Raw genomic sequence first — 16,203 nt, 5'->3', positions numbered from 1 at the left:
GGGTCTGTCCCTGTCCTGTCCTATCCTGTCCCTGTCCCTGTCCTATCCTGGGCCTGCCCTGTCCTGTCCTTTCCTGGGTCTGTCCCTGTCCTGTCCTATCCTGTCCCTGTCCCTGTCCTATCCTGGGCCTGCCCTGTCCTGTCCTTTCCTGGGTCTGTCCCTGCCCTGTCCTGGGCCTGTCCCTGTCCTGTCCTGGGTCTGTCCCTATCCTATCCTGGGCCTGCCCTGTCCTGTCCTGTCCTATCCTGGGTCTGTCCCTGGCCTGGCCTGGGCATGTTCCCATCATGGCCTGCCCTGTCCTGGGTCTGTCCCGTCCTGTCCTGGGCATGTTCCCGTCATGGCTTGCCCTGTCCCTGCCCTGTCCTGGGTCTGTCCCGTCCTGTCCTGGGCATGTTCCCATCATGGCCTGGCCTGGCCTGGCCCGTGTTAGGCCTGAGCTTCTGAGCCATCGACATAGTTGAGCTGACTGTACTTGGAACGCTGCCTCCCCCTTCCTTCAGAGGGTTCCTGGCCCCCACTGTGAAGGCTGTGCCCGTGGGGAAAGGTCCTGCTGGCAGCCTCCCTCCCAGGCAGTGCCACCTCAGGACCAGATGAAGTTGAGCCACAGCCGTTCCTTCCGCTGCAGGCATCCGGGCGGAGGGGCGGACGAGCACCCGGGGCAGTGGGGGAGGGGGAAGCCAGGGCGTCTCGGTGGAGGCTGTAGGACAGGTCACACTGAGCACCTCTGAGCGCCGAGGAGGTGGGGAGAGGGTGATTTCCCGGCACAGCGGGCACAGGAGAGGGTCCCCAGGGGGTCCCGATGGAGGAACACAAGGGCTTGGGTTCCAGAGAAGGGAAAGTTCACCGTCACAGAGACCAGGGACGGGACGGGCATAGGTGGGGATGCAGCCCTGCAGACATTCGAGTGACCTTGTCCTCCCTCCCTGGTATGAGGCAGGTGCCATCCCCAGGCGGGAGTCACCTCAGGGCCACACATGAGGGGCTGGTGAGTCGGAGAGCGGGGTCTGGGGTGGCTGTGAGCAATGCCAGGAGGAAGGACACGGGGTAGAGCTGCACGCTCACGCCACTCAGGCATGCGGAAGAGCGCAAAGGCCCTGGGCTGAGTGTCAGCGCAGGGAGGGGCGGCCAGCCTGCCTCCTGCTGTGGGGAGCCTGCGAGGCCACAAGCTGAGGGCCCACCTGTGCGGGGCAGAGACAGGAAGGGGTGCGGCCGAAGGCCTGACTTGGCACGACTGAGTCACTGGAGGGAAGGGCGGCCACCTGAGGTCAGAGGTCGAGGGTAGCGGCAGGTCCCACTGTGTCCCTGTTGCGGCGTCCCCTGCGGACCAGAGTCTGAGGTTGCCTGGGTGGACATGGGCCTCCCAGGAACCGGCCCCACTGCTCCTACACTGGGCCACCTCACGGGAGACGTGCAGAGTCTCCTGTCTCGTGGCACCGTCACCTGTCACCCGGGGCCTTCCTCCGTGTGCCCCAGCAGCCAGGCCTGCGTTCTCACCTCCTGCCCTTCTCTCCCCAAGATGATGGTGCCATCAGAGTCTGGAAGAACTTCGCAGATTTGGAAAAGAACCCAGAGATGGTGACTGCTTGGCAGGGGCTCTCGGACATGCTGCCCACAACCAGAGGTGGGTCCTCCCCGGGAGTGGCACAGCCCCAGGCTGCCGGGCCCAGCCACCCGCATCCCCCTTAGAGGTGGCTCCCCCCAGGCCGCCTTCAGACTCCCCGAACCGTAAGCCAGCCGGCTACCTTCTCCCGCTTGCCATGAAGTGCTTCCCCATCAGGAGACGGGGTCCGTCTGAGGCGTGCACCTGCCCCAGCCTCCCCTTAGCTCGCAGCCTCTGTGGCTGGGAAAGGACGCGCCGCTGGGGGCCTAGGGAACCTGTGTTCTGTGCTCTTTGTGCCCAGACTAACTCCCTGTGGGCAAGGAGAGCGTCGCGGCACACAGGTGTGCCTGTCTGGATGGTGGAGGCCGAGGACGCTCGCCGGGCCCTCGCGGGGCCAACAGAGGTGCCCTCGGAGCTGAGCTGGTGTGGCTGCGGCGCGGCCGGCCGGCTCTGCCTGCTGCCTGTGGGGTGGGCACAGCCGCCATCCCGCAGGCCGGTCCTTCAGGGGCCAGGGCGGGAGCCGCCCTGGTGGCGGGCTCTTCTCCGCTCATGGGCCCGCTGTGTTGCCGCTGCACGTCGACAGTCTGTCAGGTCTGGGTTCCCGAGACACCCAGCCGTGGGGGTCGTGCGTGGTCTTGCCACTGAAAGGACAGGGAAAGCGGCTCAGTCCTCCTGCCCCTGCCCTGCCAGCCTGGCCTTGCTGCGACTCCGTCCACTTCCCATGTGGCCTTGTCTGTGTCCCGTCATTGGGTGGCCATGCTCTTCACGGCCAGTCATTGCTGTGGCTCCTTCTCTCCCCTCTGTCTGAGCGCCTGCCCTGGGGAGTCGCCAACCTTGGTAGGTGACCTCGTGCAGTAGAGGCTGCCCAGCCCCAGCACGGGCGGCTCCGGGCACACTGTCTCTGTGGGTGCTTTAAAATGTCACTGTATTTTTTAATTATCTTAGGAATAAAATAGTCACCCATGTCTATCTCTGCCACCTAAGGCCCCAACACGGCCTCCTCTGTGTTGCCTGGGCCCCTTCAGGCCAGGTCACGTGCTGACGGGGATGATGAACTGACAGTCACCGTGTCCTTCCGCCTCTGTCTCGGTTTTCTCGGATGAGAGCAAAGGCTTGTCTGCCCCACAGACCCCACCACCCCGGCCATGCTGGCAGCACTGACGCCCCATGACGCCCTGCCCTGACCCAGGCACTCGTGCTTGCAGCCCACCCTGCAGGTGGTGGGCCTGAAGATGAGGTTTTTGGTCCTTCACTTCCTGCCACTATCTAGAAGTGACACACCCCAGGCCCCAGCCACCCCGCCAGCCCCCGCACGCAGGGCCAGAGACCCCTATGCAGGCACGGCAGGGGCTCGGGGCCAGGACAGAGGATGGGAAAGCCAGGAGCCCAGCGACGGCTCGGGATACACTGGTTGTCGATTAGTTTTGCATCTGCCCGCCTCTCTGCCCCACTCCCTGCAGCCCACACAGCCTCCCCGATTATAACTCCCGTTTCAGGATCTGAACTCCGTAGCCAACGGTCAGGTCTGGTGGAATTCTGTCCCTTGTGCCAAACACTGGTCACCTTCTGCCCATCAGCTCCTGCCTTCCTTCCCCCAGCCTGGCCCTGAACCAGTCCTGGCTTCTGATGTGACAGTCAGCAGAGGTCTGGGCTGCCACCCTAGGGAGACACCTACAGAGACACAGAGTGAGGACGCCGAGAGCCACTCCCATGGCCATTGCTTTCCAGCATCTGGGGCACCCCCTGCAGCCCAAGGCAGGACCCTTCCGAGTTCTGGTTGTGGTCTGGGGGACCTTCCCCGCTCCAGGTCACCCGCACAGGGGCTCCAGCCGGCCCTGCAAGCTGTCTGTGCAGGAGGAGACACGCTGGCCCCCGCCCGCCAGCTGCAGAACTTGTGGGCGGGGCTCGTCCCCTGAGAACATCCGCACACTCAGAGAACTCGGGGTGACCAGGTGGCTAGAGCACCACTGGCCGGGAAGCCCTTCACTCGGCTCTGGCAGCTCGTTGGAGGAGGTCCGAGTCCGCGGTCTGGGACGGAGGAGAAGGCACCGTTACTCACAGGGAGTCTCGTGAACTGCGAGCAGGGTCCGTGCGCCGTCAGCCAGAAGTACCTCCGGCTGATGTGTGTGCACATGCACACAGTCGTGCACACGCACACGGGCACTCACGTGCACGTGTTCTGAGGTAGAACCACAGACGGGCCCCCCCCAGTGCTCCCCGCCACCCTGTCCCTGCTGTGGCGTGGCCGCCGGGGCAGCTCGGGCAGCTGGGCCGCACCAACCCCGTGCCCTTCTGGCCACCGAGCTGCCGTGCGGACGGCGCCTTCTCCGCACTCAGAGGTCTCCCTTGACCGGCCACAGTGCAATGACACACTCGGGCACTTGGAAGTGCTGATGGCACGTTTGGTTGGCTTTCACGATGTAATACAGCCCTTTCCGGTTTCCCGCCTAGGGAGAGACTTTATGTTTGGACCAAAAACCCTGGTACCTGAGTTTCCACAGCTGTCAGGTCCGTTTTTGGCGAGGTCAGCCCCTTTGGTCTGGACTGTGGCACGCTGTGGCCTTGGCAGCCCCCACCTGCCGCCCTCTCCTGCTTCTTTCTACTTGTGCTCTTCCAGCCCTTTGGGCTTGTTTGACTTTGGTAACTGCTCTGGCCAACTCAGCCCCACGGGAAACCCATGAGCTCTGTGTCCTCGGAGGTCGGGCCCGAAAGGCCTCAGTCTGTCTCGACAACAGTGAGCAGGGACAGGAGTGCCTTCTCTCTTCCCAGGGACTGCCCTGGCAGTGGGGCGGGAGCCCGGCCCCCTCCTCCTCCGCTGGTGGCATCTGTTCTTACGCCCGCGGTGCTCTTCGGGCGGCAGAGGGCTAGGGCTGTGACTTTGCATATCTGTCCATCCACACCGTCCCCTCGCATACGAAAGATCGTCAGCCAGCGGGCACTCAGGTGTTACGGAGAGAGAGCTGTGTAAGGCTCTGGGAAGAAATCTGAAAGAAAGCCATCGAGAGGAATCTCCCTGGGGTCTGAGACTCGTGGTTGCACCTCCTGGGCCCTCTTATCCCGAACACGGGGACTCACGTCCTGTGGGTTGAGGACCTTGCCCCTCCCTCTGCTGCGTTGCCTTCCCGTGGGGTTCCTGCAGCTCTCACGGAGACTCGTCTGCACACCGCACTCGCGCGGCCTCGGGTAGGGATGGAAGAGGACCCGGACGACACCCCCTGGAGGGAGGTTATGGCCACAGACCCCCAGACAAATTGGACGGCCCAGCTGCAGGCCAGACACCAGGAGGGGCGTTTCTGTTTCATTAGAGCAGAGAAGGCATTCCAGATCAAGACTGGTTTTTCCACCTCAAGTTTTGAAAAATAGTCCTTTTTAGAATTTAATCTAAAGTTTCTTACGGCATCTGTCTCCATCTGAAAAATCCATATATAAGCTTAGAAGTCCCCAGAAGCCCCACACGCAGCCCTTTGGATACACAACTGTAGAACTGGGCTGGCAAACACAAAACCCGCAACGATCCAGATGCGTCGTCTTTCTCTTGTAATTTCTACATGTGGTACCTCGTGACGAGATGGGGCTCGCGGACCCAGACAGCACACGTGACGCCGACCTGTGATTTACAGGTCAGGTTTAGAGCACGAGCCTTCGTCCTGGCCTGTGCCCGGCAGCCCACTGCAAGAGCTGGTGGCTTTCTCCACAGGAGGGCAGGCGAGGCTGTGGGTCTGGGGTCCCCGAGCCACCACAACAAGGGTCAAGGAGCTCAAGTCCCTTCAGATCTCATGGACTTGCTGTTCAGTGTTTTGTGAAGAACCATTCCGGAAGCTCATTCTCTGCGTGTAAGCTCGAGAGAGGGAAAACCAAACAGACCAGGAGATGGGCTTCTGCTCTTCCAGAAAGAGCCCACTTGAGCTTCTCAGAGACACGACAGGGTCAGTGTCTGAAAACCTCGAGAAAACCCAGAGGACCATCTTCCATAGATGAGGCCTGGAGAAGGCAAGAGGCCGGACGGCACCTGGTTTAGTCGTTTCAGCTGCTTGGTGGTTCGTCGGGGTCAGTACTGTGGGACGGAGCCCAGGACAGGGCCCGGGCTCTCCTGCACCTCGGCAGCCCCAGAGAGCCAAGAACACATCGTCCAGCCTGGTGCGTGTGAGCAGCGACTCAGGCCTTTGGTTAACTGTGACTACTCACCAACAGGAGCAGCTCGGAAGCAGGCAGGCTGAGGGCCACGGAAGAGCCGTGGTGGCCCAGGCAAAGTGGCATCAAGCCGGGCACTTCTGGAGCTGCTGGCCAGCCTGTACTCGGTGTGCGCCAGAGCAGGCGCTGATGGCGGCTCCTGTTCCTCCAGAAACCGCAGCTGATCTAGAATCGAGAATGAGCGGGACGTGGAAGGGCAGCCCCCCTGGCAGGTGTTCACAGGGCCTGATGCCAGAGGGAAGCTCTGCATCGACGTCCCGCAGGAGAGTGGGGACCACCTGGCCGCCGGCCTGTGGTTCTCACCAGAGCCAGGGGGACTGGCCCCTCCTCCTCAGAGTTCAGAACCACAGCTCCCCTGGGTCTGCCTCAGGTTGGGGGTGGCGGGCCCCCAGGGGTCAGCCTCACATGACAGGGTCCTTGGAGGGCAGTCTGGACTGGCCGCTGGGTCCGGAGGGCCGACCGTGGTGTTACAGAGATCCAGACTCTAAAATGTGTTTGTCCGTTTCCACTGTCTGCTGGGCCTGGATGCTCCTGGGTCATGGAACCACACGTTCCAGGTACCCTAACCCATCTCTGCCCCGCGGATCTACGTTGTGAGGAAGAAGTCCCCTCTTTGGCGGGTTTCAGATTGGGTGGTACATCCAGAGCCTGTCCCCAGGATAGAATCAGGCAGGGTTAGGAGTCTGCATCTCGGGTAGCGCCCACCACACCCCACCGTGGGCAGGGAGATCAGCCATCCCAGGAACATGGAATGTGGTCGCGTGTGCTCGGGTATTGTAGTTTGCTGCGCTGGCCGGAGTCCTCAGCTTTTTAAAAACCTCCATGCGGCTGCACACAGAGCCTGCACCGGCCAGCCTGCAGCACCCCCACCCCAGGGCCAGAAAGCGGGGTCCCAGCCATACACAGAGCCTGCACCAGCCAGCCTGCAGCACACACCCCACCAGGGCCAGAAAGCGGGGTCCCGGCCGTACACAGAGCCTGCACCGGCCAGCCTGCAGCACTCCCCCCACCAGGGCCAGAAAGCGGGGTCCCGGCCGTACACAGAGCCTACACTGGCCAGCCTGCAGCACACCGCCCCCCCGCCCAGGGCCAGAAAGCGGGGTCCCAGCCATACACAGAGCCTGCACCAGCCAGCCTGCAGCACACACCCCACCAGGGCCAGAAAGCGGGGTCCCAGCCGTACACAGAGCCTGCACCGGCCAGCCTGCAGCACACCGCCCCCTCCCAGGGCCAGAAAGCAGGGTCCCAGCCGCACACAGAGCCTGCACCAGCCAGCCTGCAGCACTCCCCCCACCAGGGCCAGAAAGCGGGGTCTCAGCTGCACACAGCATGCACTGGCCAGCCTGCAGCACTCCCCCCACCAGGGCCAGAAAGTGGGGTCTCAGCTGTACACAGAGTGTGCACCGGCCAGCCTGCAGCACTCCCCCCCGCCCAGGGGCAGAAAGCGGGGTCCCGGCCGTACACAGAGCCTGTACCGGCCAGCCTGCAGCACACCACCGCCCCGCCAGGGAGCGAGCCAGCGGTGGCCTTTTGCAAGGGGAGCCCACAGCAGCCTGCTCGCTCCCAGAAACGCAGAAAGCCAACCCACCCCAGGAGGACACTGGCAGGAGAGGTGAGGGTGCCCAGAGAAAGGAGGAGGCCCCCTGCAGCGGTAGTGACCTACAGGAGTGAGGTGCACTTCATTCGAGGGCAAGATGAATCTTAGGAGTGTCACTTAAAACGCAGCCAGCACCTTTGTTCCTTCTGCTCCTCCCGCCGCGTGGAAGTGGAGACGCGGGGCTGGCTGGAAGAGGTGTCGGTGAGAACGCCAGTGGCCACGCTCCATTTCTGGGGAGTGAGACATGGTTGGGACTCCGGACCCACGGGAAACAAGAGGAGGCCGGGCGGAAGCAGGAGGGCCTTCTGTGGAGGAGGGTCAGGGTGCAGAGTCGAGCCCTGCGTTCGTCCCCGCAGTCGCGTATAGCTCTGAGAGACTCCCTTCCAGACAGGAGCCTCGCTGTCTTAGGTGAGGGGCACCTGCAAACAGTCCAACATAGCGGAGCGGTTAGGCTCTAAGGCCCCCAAACCGCATTCCGGCTCTCTCAGGAGGTTTGTTTCCGCACAGGTTGCTCTGATCCTGCGAGCTAACACACCAGCTGCGTCCCAGCAGCGGGAGTTTCTCACACCTCCCCTTAGAGCACCACGGCCCTGGGGCAGCCTCCCGGTCTGGGCTGTGCCCCCACCCGTACAGGGCCTCCCCTGCCTCCCCTAGGCTGCGCCGTGGCTTCTCAAGGACAGGGGTGTGCCGTGCCTGGGGTCCAGGGCCCCAGCGGGCCAGCGCTGTGCAGGTATTCTGGCAGCAAGAGGCTCTGGCCATTCACTGGCTATCGTGCACATCTCAGAGGCCAGTTTTGAGGACACTATCCGTTTAGAAGAGAGCAAACAGCTGAGTTGTCGAATTCTTCTGTGTTTCCATGCTGTCTGGCAGAGGTGGCATGGCCCCACGGGAAGAACCAGGCAGTAATACGGGGGGGCTCATTTGGGGTCCTGGCTCCACCTCACTTCCCTTTTGTTTGCTTTTCTGAAAGTTACCAAACAGTTTAGGTCCTTGACTGCAACGGGGATGGTGGAAAGATGCGGCCTGCAGGCTGGCCGAGGTCCCTGGGCCCCGAGGGGACGCGCCCTGCAGGCTGGCTGAGGGTCCCGGGGCCCCTGTGTAGGAAGCATCCCGTGCAGAAGACTGGGGCTCGTGGGTATCCCATCTGTACCCTCTGTGGCCCTCCTGTGGGACAGGACCGCCATGTGCCTGTGTTTCTGATCAGGAAACCAGCGTTGAGGGGGGGCAGTGGCTTTCCTGGCGATGGGGGCTCCATGTCCAGGGCTGTCCCTCTGTGCTGTGTGTCTCAGGGTCACAGGGTCAGAGAATACGGCTTTCACCACGTTTCCGGCACTTGAGCGTCCTATCTAGGGTCAGATTTGTCTCACATGCACGGCGTCTGCCTCCCCGACATGGTGCACAGGACTCAGGAAAACCCAGCCGCATGCAGCGCACAGACAGCTTTCTAGTCCGCTGACTGCAACACTTGCTCCCTGCTACTTTACCCAGAACCCGCTTGGCATCACAGAGTCTGGAGTTCACAGGGATCCAGAGCTCACGCGATCACTCCCTCTGCTCACAGTGGGAGCGGACACACTCCCCGAGCCGCTGCGCCAGATGGAGATGCCGAGGCCCGGGGTGTCAGCACCCAGCTCACCGCACCTGAGAGGGTCTTCAGAGAGGCCATTAAGTCAGAACAAGAGCGTCAGAGTGGGCCCTGACCCACCTTGTTGAATCCACCAGGAAGAAGATGCGTCAGGAAGGAAGCTGCCCTCCACCCCTTCCCTCAAGCCTGGGTCGGCCGTACAGAACAGAACAGAGCAAGCCGGCTTCTCACACCCCCGGCGCAGAGCAGCTGCGACTCTTGCCTCACGTCCTTGGGTCACCCTCCCCACCCCATACCCTCTCCGCTTGTCCCCGTGACCCCAGACTGTTCCAGATCCTCACTGACTACATGGACACCGAGCACCAGGGGCCGGCCAAGGATGTCTGAACACACAGGCGGTGTGCTCTCTGCCACGTCGGCCACGCCGCATGTCCTCCCTCAGGGGCCTGCGTGCTCTGCGGCTGTGTGGGACAAAAGGCCCATCCCGCCAGGAGAGAAGCCTTAGCAGCGGCCTCTCCAAGCTCTGTTCCCGGGACAGACTGGGAGTGCTGCTGTCAGGTGGGCGCAGAGGTGGCCCGGCACCAACCCGCCATGCTCCCCTCCACTCCTCCCCCAGGGCAGCGGCCTACAGGCTGACGCCCAGCGCCTGTGGTCCAACCACAGTGCTTTCGGACTTGGGAATTCGCGTGTTCTTTAAAACCCCTCACAGAGTTTATACAAAGCAAACGACTTTTAGTTTTACAAATTTTACAAAGAATGCTTCTTGAAGCTGGAGCCTTTGCAGAAAACCCAGGCCCCACCTTGACCTGGGGGCCAGAGAGCATGTAGGTTTGCCCGAGGCCAGTTGGACACAGACAGACGAACTGCCCGCCCCCCCCACCGTGTGATCAACTCATGCCTGTCCAGCTTCATCCTTCTCTCAGGTCACACCTGACCTTCTAGCCCCATTTAGACTTGGGTCTTTGGGGCCTTCGACAAGCTTCCCTTTGAGTCCTGTCTGTTCCCTGTCGTAGAAGGTCGTGCATCCCCTACCATACGAGGCTGTGCGCTGCCCGGCTGTATGGCCGTCCCTGCGCCGTGATGCAAGGCCATCCACCGCTCATCACGTGCTCTTGGTTCTCCACTGCGTGAGGGCGTCGGGCCCCGTCATGTGAGGGGCCCCAGACAGAAGGCTCACAGGCGGGCGGGGTCCATTTCCCTCCCTAACCTGGCCCGTGAGGCAGTGGTTCCTGGGACACGGGCTGGAGCAGGCCACATGGGCGTCCTAGCAGGTGCTGGCCCAGGGCCACTCTCCGGTCTCTGAACTGGTTCCTGAAGGGCTGCAGCCCATGTTGAGTGATGTGTATGGACCACCCCTGGCGCTGGTTTGGGGTTTTGACTTCAGAAGTGACGTGCTGAGGGGCACGTGACTGACATGAGCCGCAAAGGGCCCAGGTTAGAAGTCGGCACTCCGTCCTCAATGTTTCCAAATATATCAAGTCCAGTAAAAATGGGTCTGAAACAGTGGGGCTTCAGAGCCCCCTTTCCCAGGGACGGGGACCCTCGGCACCCACCCACCTCTCTCCTTTCTGGGTCAGAGAGCTTCCTGTGCCATCTCCCCCCCGCATCATGAACACCCCCCGCCCCGACTCGTCCGCCTTTCCCTGCTGCTGGCCATGCCCGGACCCTCGGTGTGTCCCTGGCCAGGAAGAGCTCCTGGCATCACGATGCAGGTCGCAGCGCATGCGTCTGGCGGAGGTAGAGTACCGTAAACGCCAGCGACCGCAGGGTCTGGGGGAACCTGCCGTGTGGGTCTCTGCCACGGCTGCAGATGCGGCCTTGCCTAGGGACCGTGGGGCGCGCCCCCCGCCTGGGTGACTCCCTCCATGTGAGGCCACTCCAGCCGCGGTTTGCAGAGTCAGAGAACAGATAAATAAATGGGTCAATCAGACCCCAACCTACTGGGCAGGATGAGTCCTCACAACATGACCTGGAAGAGGAACACAGGTTCCTAGAAAATGCCCCATGTGAGATTGGTGGTAGCAGAAGCTGTCCTCGTGTGTGGACAGGTGCGCCTGGGTGGGGGATGGACACGGCCCAGCTTGGGAAGATGCCCTCGGCCTTCGGACGGTTCAGCCAGGATCAGAGTGGGCAAGTGAGGCTTTCGCGGGTCTAAAATCTTGCTTCTTTACAAAAGAACAAAAAGAAGGAAACGCCAGTCACTGTTAGATCTGGGTGGTGGCTATGGGATCTCTCCTGAATGTTTAAAACGTAACCTGGTTTTAGGTAGAGCCCCTCCCGTGAGGTTTAATGCCTTCTTAGGAACGCTGCAGTGCCAGCGTGGACCCCACCCCCGGTGCGCTCCGCTCGGCCTCTGCAGAGCTCCTGCTCAGCCCCGAGAAACCGCGTCCTTGAGCCTTGATGTGGCCCAGAGAAGCGTCTCCATGCCCGCTCTGAAGCTGCAGGGCTGCCCCCTGTGCCCTGGGGTTTTGGAAGACGGGCATTTTGAACAAACAGCCCTAGGATGGTGCTGTCCCGCCGGCAGACCCCTGGGCAGAGCAGGGATCCGGGGAAGACTCCGAATTGCTGCCCTGACCCAGACCGGGAGCCTGGAGCTCCCGTGGGGTTGGAGATCCAGCCGTGGCTGTGGGTGGTGTGGCACTCCTTGGTGCTGCGTGGCTGCCCAGGACAGGCTCCCATGGTGACGCTGGAGTGGTCTGTGTCTCTCCAGGAGCCGGGATGGTGGTGGACTGGGAGCAGGAGACTGGCCTCCTCATGAGCTCCGGGGACGTGCGGATCGTCCGGATCTGGGACACAGACCGTGAGATGAAGGTGCAGGTAACCACAGCACCCCGCCCGGCTTCCCAGCTCCGCTCCCCCGCCAAACAGGCCCTTGTCAAGGAGAAGCAGGAGTAGGGGTCACGCCGGGGAGGGAGTGTGCGGGAGCTAGCTGTCTCCTGATGCACGTTTATTGTGACACTTGACCCTGCATCGCAGCGTGATTAAGCCTATGCTGATCCTAATTATTTCCCAAAATTATTTTATCCATGCAAATTAGGGAGTATCAGAAAGCAGCAGGGTGAACAATTTTAAACTGGAATGGTGAATTATCTGTGTGCTTCTTAAAGCATCTTTCATTTCCAGTTGTAATCAGCAGAGTGAGGAGGGAATTGGTTTTGACAGAGACATGCTGGAAGGGGCAGTAGGGCTGCAGACAGCTCGGGACTACCGAGATTTCAGGTGATGGTGCTGGCTGTGGCTTGAGGCCCAGGAGCTCTGGCCTACTGGCCTCCCCGGCCCTGGGCCTCCCGCCAGGCCGTCCGTTACACAGGAACCCAGTGGAGGAAGGTGGGCTCCAGGCTGAACTGGGAGGGCTGGGGATGGGGAGCCGACGTGAGGCTGGGGCACAGTTGTCCAAGCTCCCACCGCCCGGGCACAGGTGACCTCCCTCTGCCCTGTGCTCAGGTCCTGCAATGGCACAGTCAGCCTTTGTCACATGTCCTTTCTGGGGCCCAGGGCTGGCCAGTCCCTGCATCCCTCCGGTGCAGCGTGGACACCCGATGCTCGCAGCCCTTACTCGGGAGAACGTGTCCCCAGAGCTTGTCTTCAGCTCGGCTCCCTGGTCTTGTCCCCGGCCCCCTCCTGCCTGCAAGTCCTCTCAGCAGGTGGTGTGTCCTGGAGGGCTGGCTGCAGCCCCTCGTCTTGTTGCGTCTTAAACGGATCGGACTCCATACTGGATTTCTTCCCCGTGTGCCCGAGAGCAGCAAACCCCTGATGATGGGAAAGTGCTTTCCCTCTTGTGGCCCCTGTTGTGTCCTGCTGTTTCCTACCAGGCATTCATCACCCCTGCCCTTCTGCGGCATTTACGGCCGCCAGGAGGAGTGGCGAGGAGGCGGCTTATGGAGGCAGAACTCCCTGGACCCTTTCCTGAGCTAATTAGGAGGATCCGTCCCTACCAAAATGTGCTTTGTCTTCCTTTTTAGGAAAGAGGGAGACACTGGAAAGTTTAATTGGCACCAAAATCCCATCCCCAGAGTTGTGTGCTGGCTGCAGCCCTGGGGACAGGGGATGGGGTCTCAGGCGGGTGTGAGCCTGACTCAACTCCGGTCCCCTGCGGGTCCCTTGAGCTCCCTGGGCCTTCGGTGCCTTCCCTAGTGGAGAAGAAGGCAGGGGTCCCAGACCAGGGGTGATGGTGTGCCTGGCCACTGGGGGGGGGCCTCACCACAGTCCCTGTGCCTGGCCCCAGGACATCCCCACGGGCGCTGACAGCTGCGTGACCAGCCTGTCCTGCGACTCCCACCGCTCCCTCATTGTGGCTGGCCTCGGCGACGGCTCCATCCGTGTCTACGACCGGAGGATGGCGCTCAGTGAATGGTAATCTGCACCCCCCCCAACACCAGCACCCTCCAGACAAGGTGGTCATGTTGCCGCCAGGCTTCTGGGCCCAGACAGAGTGAGCATCCCAAAGCCCACTGGGCACCCCCCACAGAGGCCACGTTCCCATGGCACGTGGAGGGGAAAACTAGCAGGGCAGGGGGCCTGGCAAGTACCGCCCTACCTCCCAGGGCACCACGCAGCACTGAGCGACGTGCGTGTCATGACTGCTCTGGGCACTGGGGGCAAGTCCTAGGCCAGGGGCCAGGTGGGGCCAGGCACTGGGGGGCAAGTGCTGTTACCTGTGGGCAGGTGAGGAGCTGAGGTCCAGCTGGCGGTCACTCGCCCGAGCCCCACGGCTGGTAAAGGACAGCACAGTCTCCTGGGGCCCCTGGGGCCATGTGCTTAACACCCACCTTGTCCCGGAAAATCCAGCCTGGCCTTCAGGGGCAAGGGAGGGGCAAGTGGGCAGGTACGTGGCCGTGGGCTGAGGGGACTCCGTGGGATGAGCCACTGGGCGGGCTGTTTGCTGCAGAGGCCCTGTCAGGCCACGTCAGGTGGGGGTCTCCCAGTACAGACCTGAGGCCGGGCCGGTGCCGGGTGGGCCTACGCGCGCCCTGCAGGCTCTCTGCAGGAGGGTCCCCACAGAGAACGGGCAGCACCCCAGAAAGCCGCCGTCGTGAGGGTGGGGAGCGGGGTTTCTCTCTGGGCTGGGGAAGTGCCTCACACGCTGTGTGCGACCGAAACCCATGCACGGTGCGCTTTGAACGGGTGAGTCTTCTCTCCCTCAAGCCATCGTTTTGAAAAGCCACCCTGAGCAGGCAGTGAAGTCGCAGAGCCGAGGGTCATGGCGCGGCCCCGAGGGTGCGGCTGGGGCCTCCTGGCGCTGAGGGCGGTGACGCTGGGCACCCGTGCACCCCAGCTGTGACCCGTGGTTTGTGTCCTCTGCGCCAGGGGTCTCTGCTTCAGCAGCTGCTCGGTTGGGGTTCTCATTCCTGACCCTGAGTCGCGGGACGGGAGCTGCGCGGCGTGAAGCCCTGTCCGGGGGGCTCTGGGGCAGCACTGCTGTGCTCGCAGGGGGCCTCACCGCGGCCCCACATCATGGTGAGCGGTGGGTGGAGGCCACCGACCCCGAGACGGAGCAGACCCTGACGGCTTTAAGTGAACGCTCCCGCGAAGTCACAGCGGCTCCCCAGCCTGCTCCGGTGCTGCCTGCGCCAGCGGCCTGCAGCCCTCCAGGCTCTGACCCCGTCCCCCTCCCCTGCAGCCGCGTCATGACGTACCGGGAGCACACGGCCTGGGTGGTGAAGGCCTACCTCCAGAAGCACCCCGAGGGCCACATCATGAGCGTGAGGTAATGAGCACGGAATATTCACGAGCCGTTTGCTGTAAAAACATTATTTTCTCCTCCATTTCAAATATGTCCTTGGTATTTAAACAGCCGGGAAAGGATGGCATTTCTGGGCAGTAATTAACCTCCGCTCTGGAACTGGCCAGAAAGGTCAGGGCCAGTGAGAGGCCAGGGCCACACTCGCCCTCCCACGGGAGAGCCTTGCCCGCTGGAAGGGGAGGCTCCGTGGCGGCGGGCGGGTGTGCGCGGGAGCGGGGCGGGCGTCTTCCAGCCTTTCACTGTGGGACCGCTGCGTGGGGGCGTCGTCTGCCCGTAAGTCCCTTTCTGCCGCCCGGTAAATCCCGTGCTGAGAGCAGCGAGTATTTATTTGCCCGTTAAAAGGACAGCAAAATGTAGTTTACTGTCACAAAGCCACCATTTCTTCAAAGAGATGCTCTCTCCTTGTTTGTAGTATAAAAACCCAACATAGCTCTTAGAACGACACCCACCAGAGACCAAGGGCAGGAAAGGAGGCCTCCAGGGGCAACGTGTGTCCTCCCGGCCTCCCAGCCTCCCCACCTCCCCTCCCTCCCATCTTGTAACTGCAGCCCGGGCTGCACAAAATCTAATCTCCAGGCTGGAAATGAAACCAATAACTCACATCCCCCCTGTGTCGTCGCCTACCGCTGCTTCATGCCTCGGAGGCAGGGCCTGTCCTGGCTCTGGGGAGGAGTCCGGGGGCTTGGTGCCCATCCTGGCTGCCGGGGCCGTGGGGTGGGCTCCTGCTGTGCCTCAGGGGCCTTCCTGGGCACTCGGGGGCCAGCCAGCCTTGGCCTCGAGCAGCACGTGTGCACGTGGGCCCAAACTGCACGCAGCCAGCCCTCGGAGGCCGACACGCCCCGGCCTCACCAGCAGCGACCCTTTCCCGGCAGTGTCAACGGGGACGTGCGCTTCTTCGACCCTCGGATGCCGGAGTCTGTGAACGTCCTTCAGATCGTGAAGGGGCTCACGGCCCTCGACATCCACCCCCAGGCAAACCTGATCGCCTGGTAGGTGCCAACCCTAAAAGAAAATGAGGGGCCTTTCCTGTCCCGAGCATCTCAGAGCACCCAGAGTCTGCCTCGGGTCTCCGTGTAGACAGCAGGCGCTACCCCCCCATGCCTGGGAAGGAGAGCTCTTTGGAGCCACATAATTGTGGGACCCCTCATGCCTGGCTGATGGGCGGGCAGGTCAGCCCCGTGTCTGGGACGGTGCCTGTGTGAGAGCGGAGGGGGCCCCTCTCCCGGTGGACGCACCTGCCGCCCCCCATGCTTCGGCCCTGGGCCGGCACTCTCGCAGCCGGGCAGGAGGGCTCACGCCAGACCTTCTCGTGTGCAGTGGCTCCATGAACCAGTTCACGGCCATCTACAGCGGGAGCGGGGAGCTCATAAACCACATCAAGTACTACGACGGGTTTATGGGCCAGCGCGTCGGGGCCATCAGCTGCCTGGCCTTCCACCCGCACTGGGTCTGTGTCTCCCCACGCCCGGGACACGGGGGGGGGGGGG

The 16,203-nt window shown here is 62.4% G+C and overlaps 1 protein-coding gene across 4 annotated transcripts in view; it reads left to right on the top strand.

The window, feature by feature from the left end:
• Positions 1 to 16,203, top strand: part of RPTOR (regulatory associated protein of MTOR complex 1) — a 338,061-nt gene that overhangs the window by 314,131 nt on the left and 7,727 nt on the right. For all 4 annotated transcript variants that reach the window (XM_040640059.1, XM_040640061.1, XM_040640057.1 and 1 more), the window contains exons 29-33: positions 11,684 to 11,790; positions 13,199 to 13,326; positions 14,594 to 14,680; positions 15,589 to 15,705; positions 16,034 to 16,163. In XM_040640059.1, coding sequence (XP_040495993.1) covers positions 11,684 to 11,790; positions 13,199 to 13,326; positions 14,594 to 14,680; positions 15,589 to 15,705; positions 16,034 to 16,163 — 569 coding nt within the window. The remainder of the gene's footprint in view (positions 1 to 11,683; positions 11,791 to 13,198; positions 13,327 to 14,593; positions 14,681 to 15,588; positions 15,706 to 16,033; positions 16,164 to 16,203) is intronic.

This window comes from Ursus maritimus, unplaced genomic scaffold (genome assembly GCF_017311325.1).
Source record: "Ursus maritimus isolate PB19 unplaced genomic scaffold, ASM1731132v1 scaffold_24, whole genome shotgun sequence".
NCBI lineage: Eukaryota > Metazoa > Chordata > Mammalia > Carnivora > Ursidae > Ursus > Ursus maritimus.
Note: the sequence above shows the minus strand (reverse complement) of the source record. Positions and strands in the feature narration are given on the sequence as shown.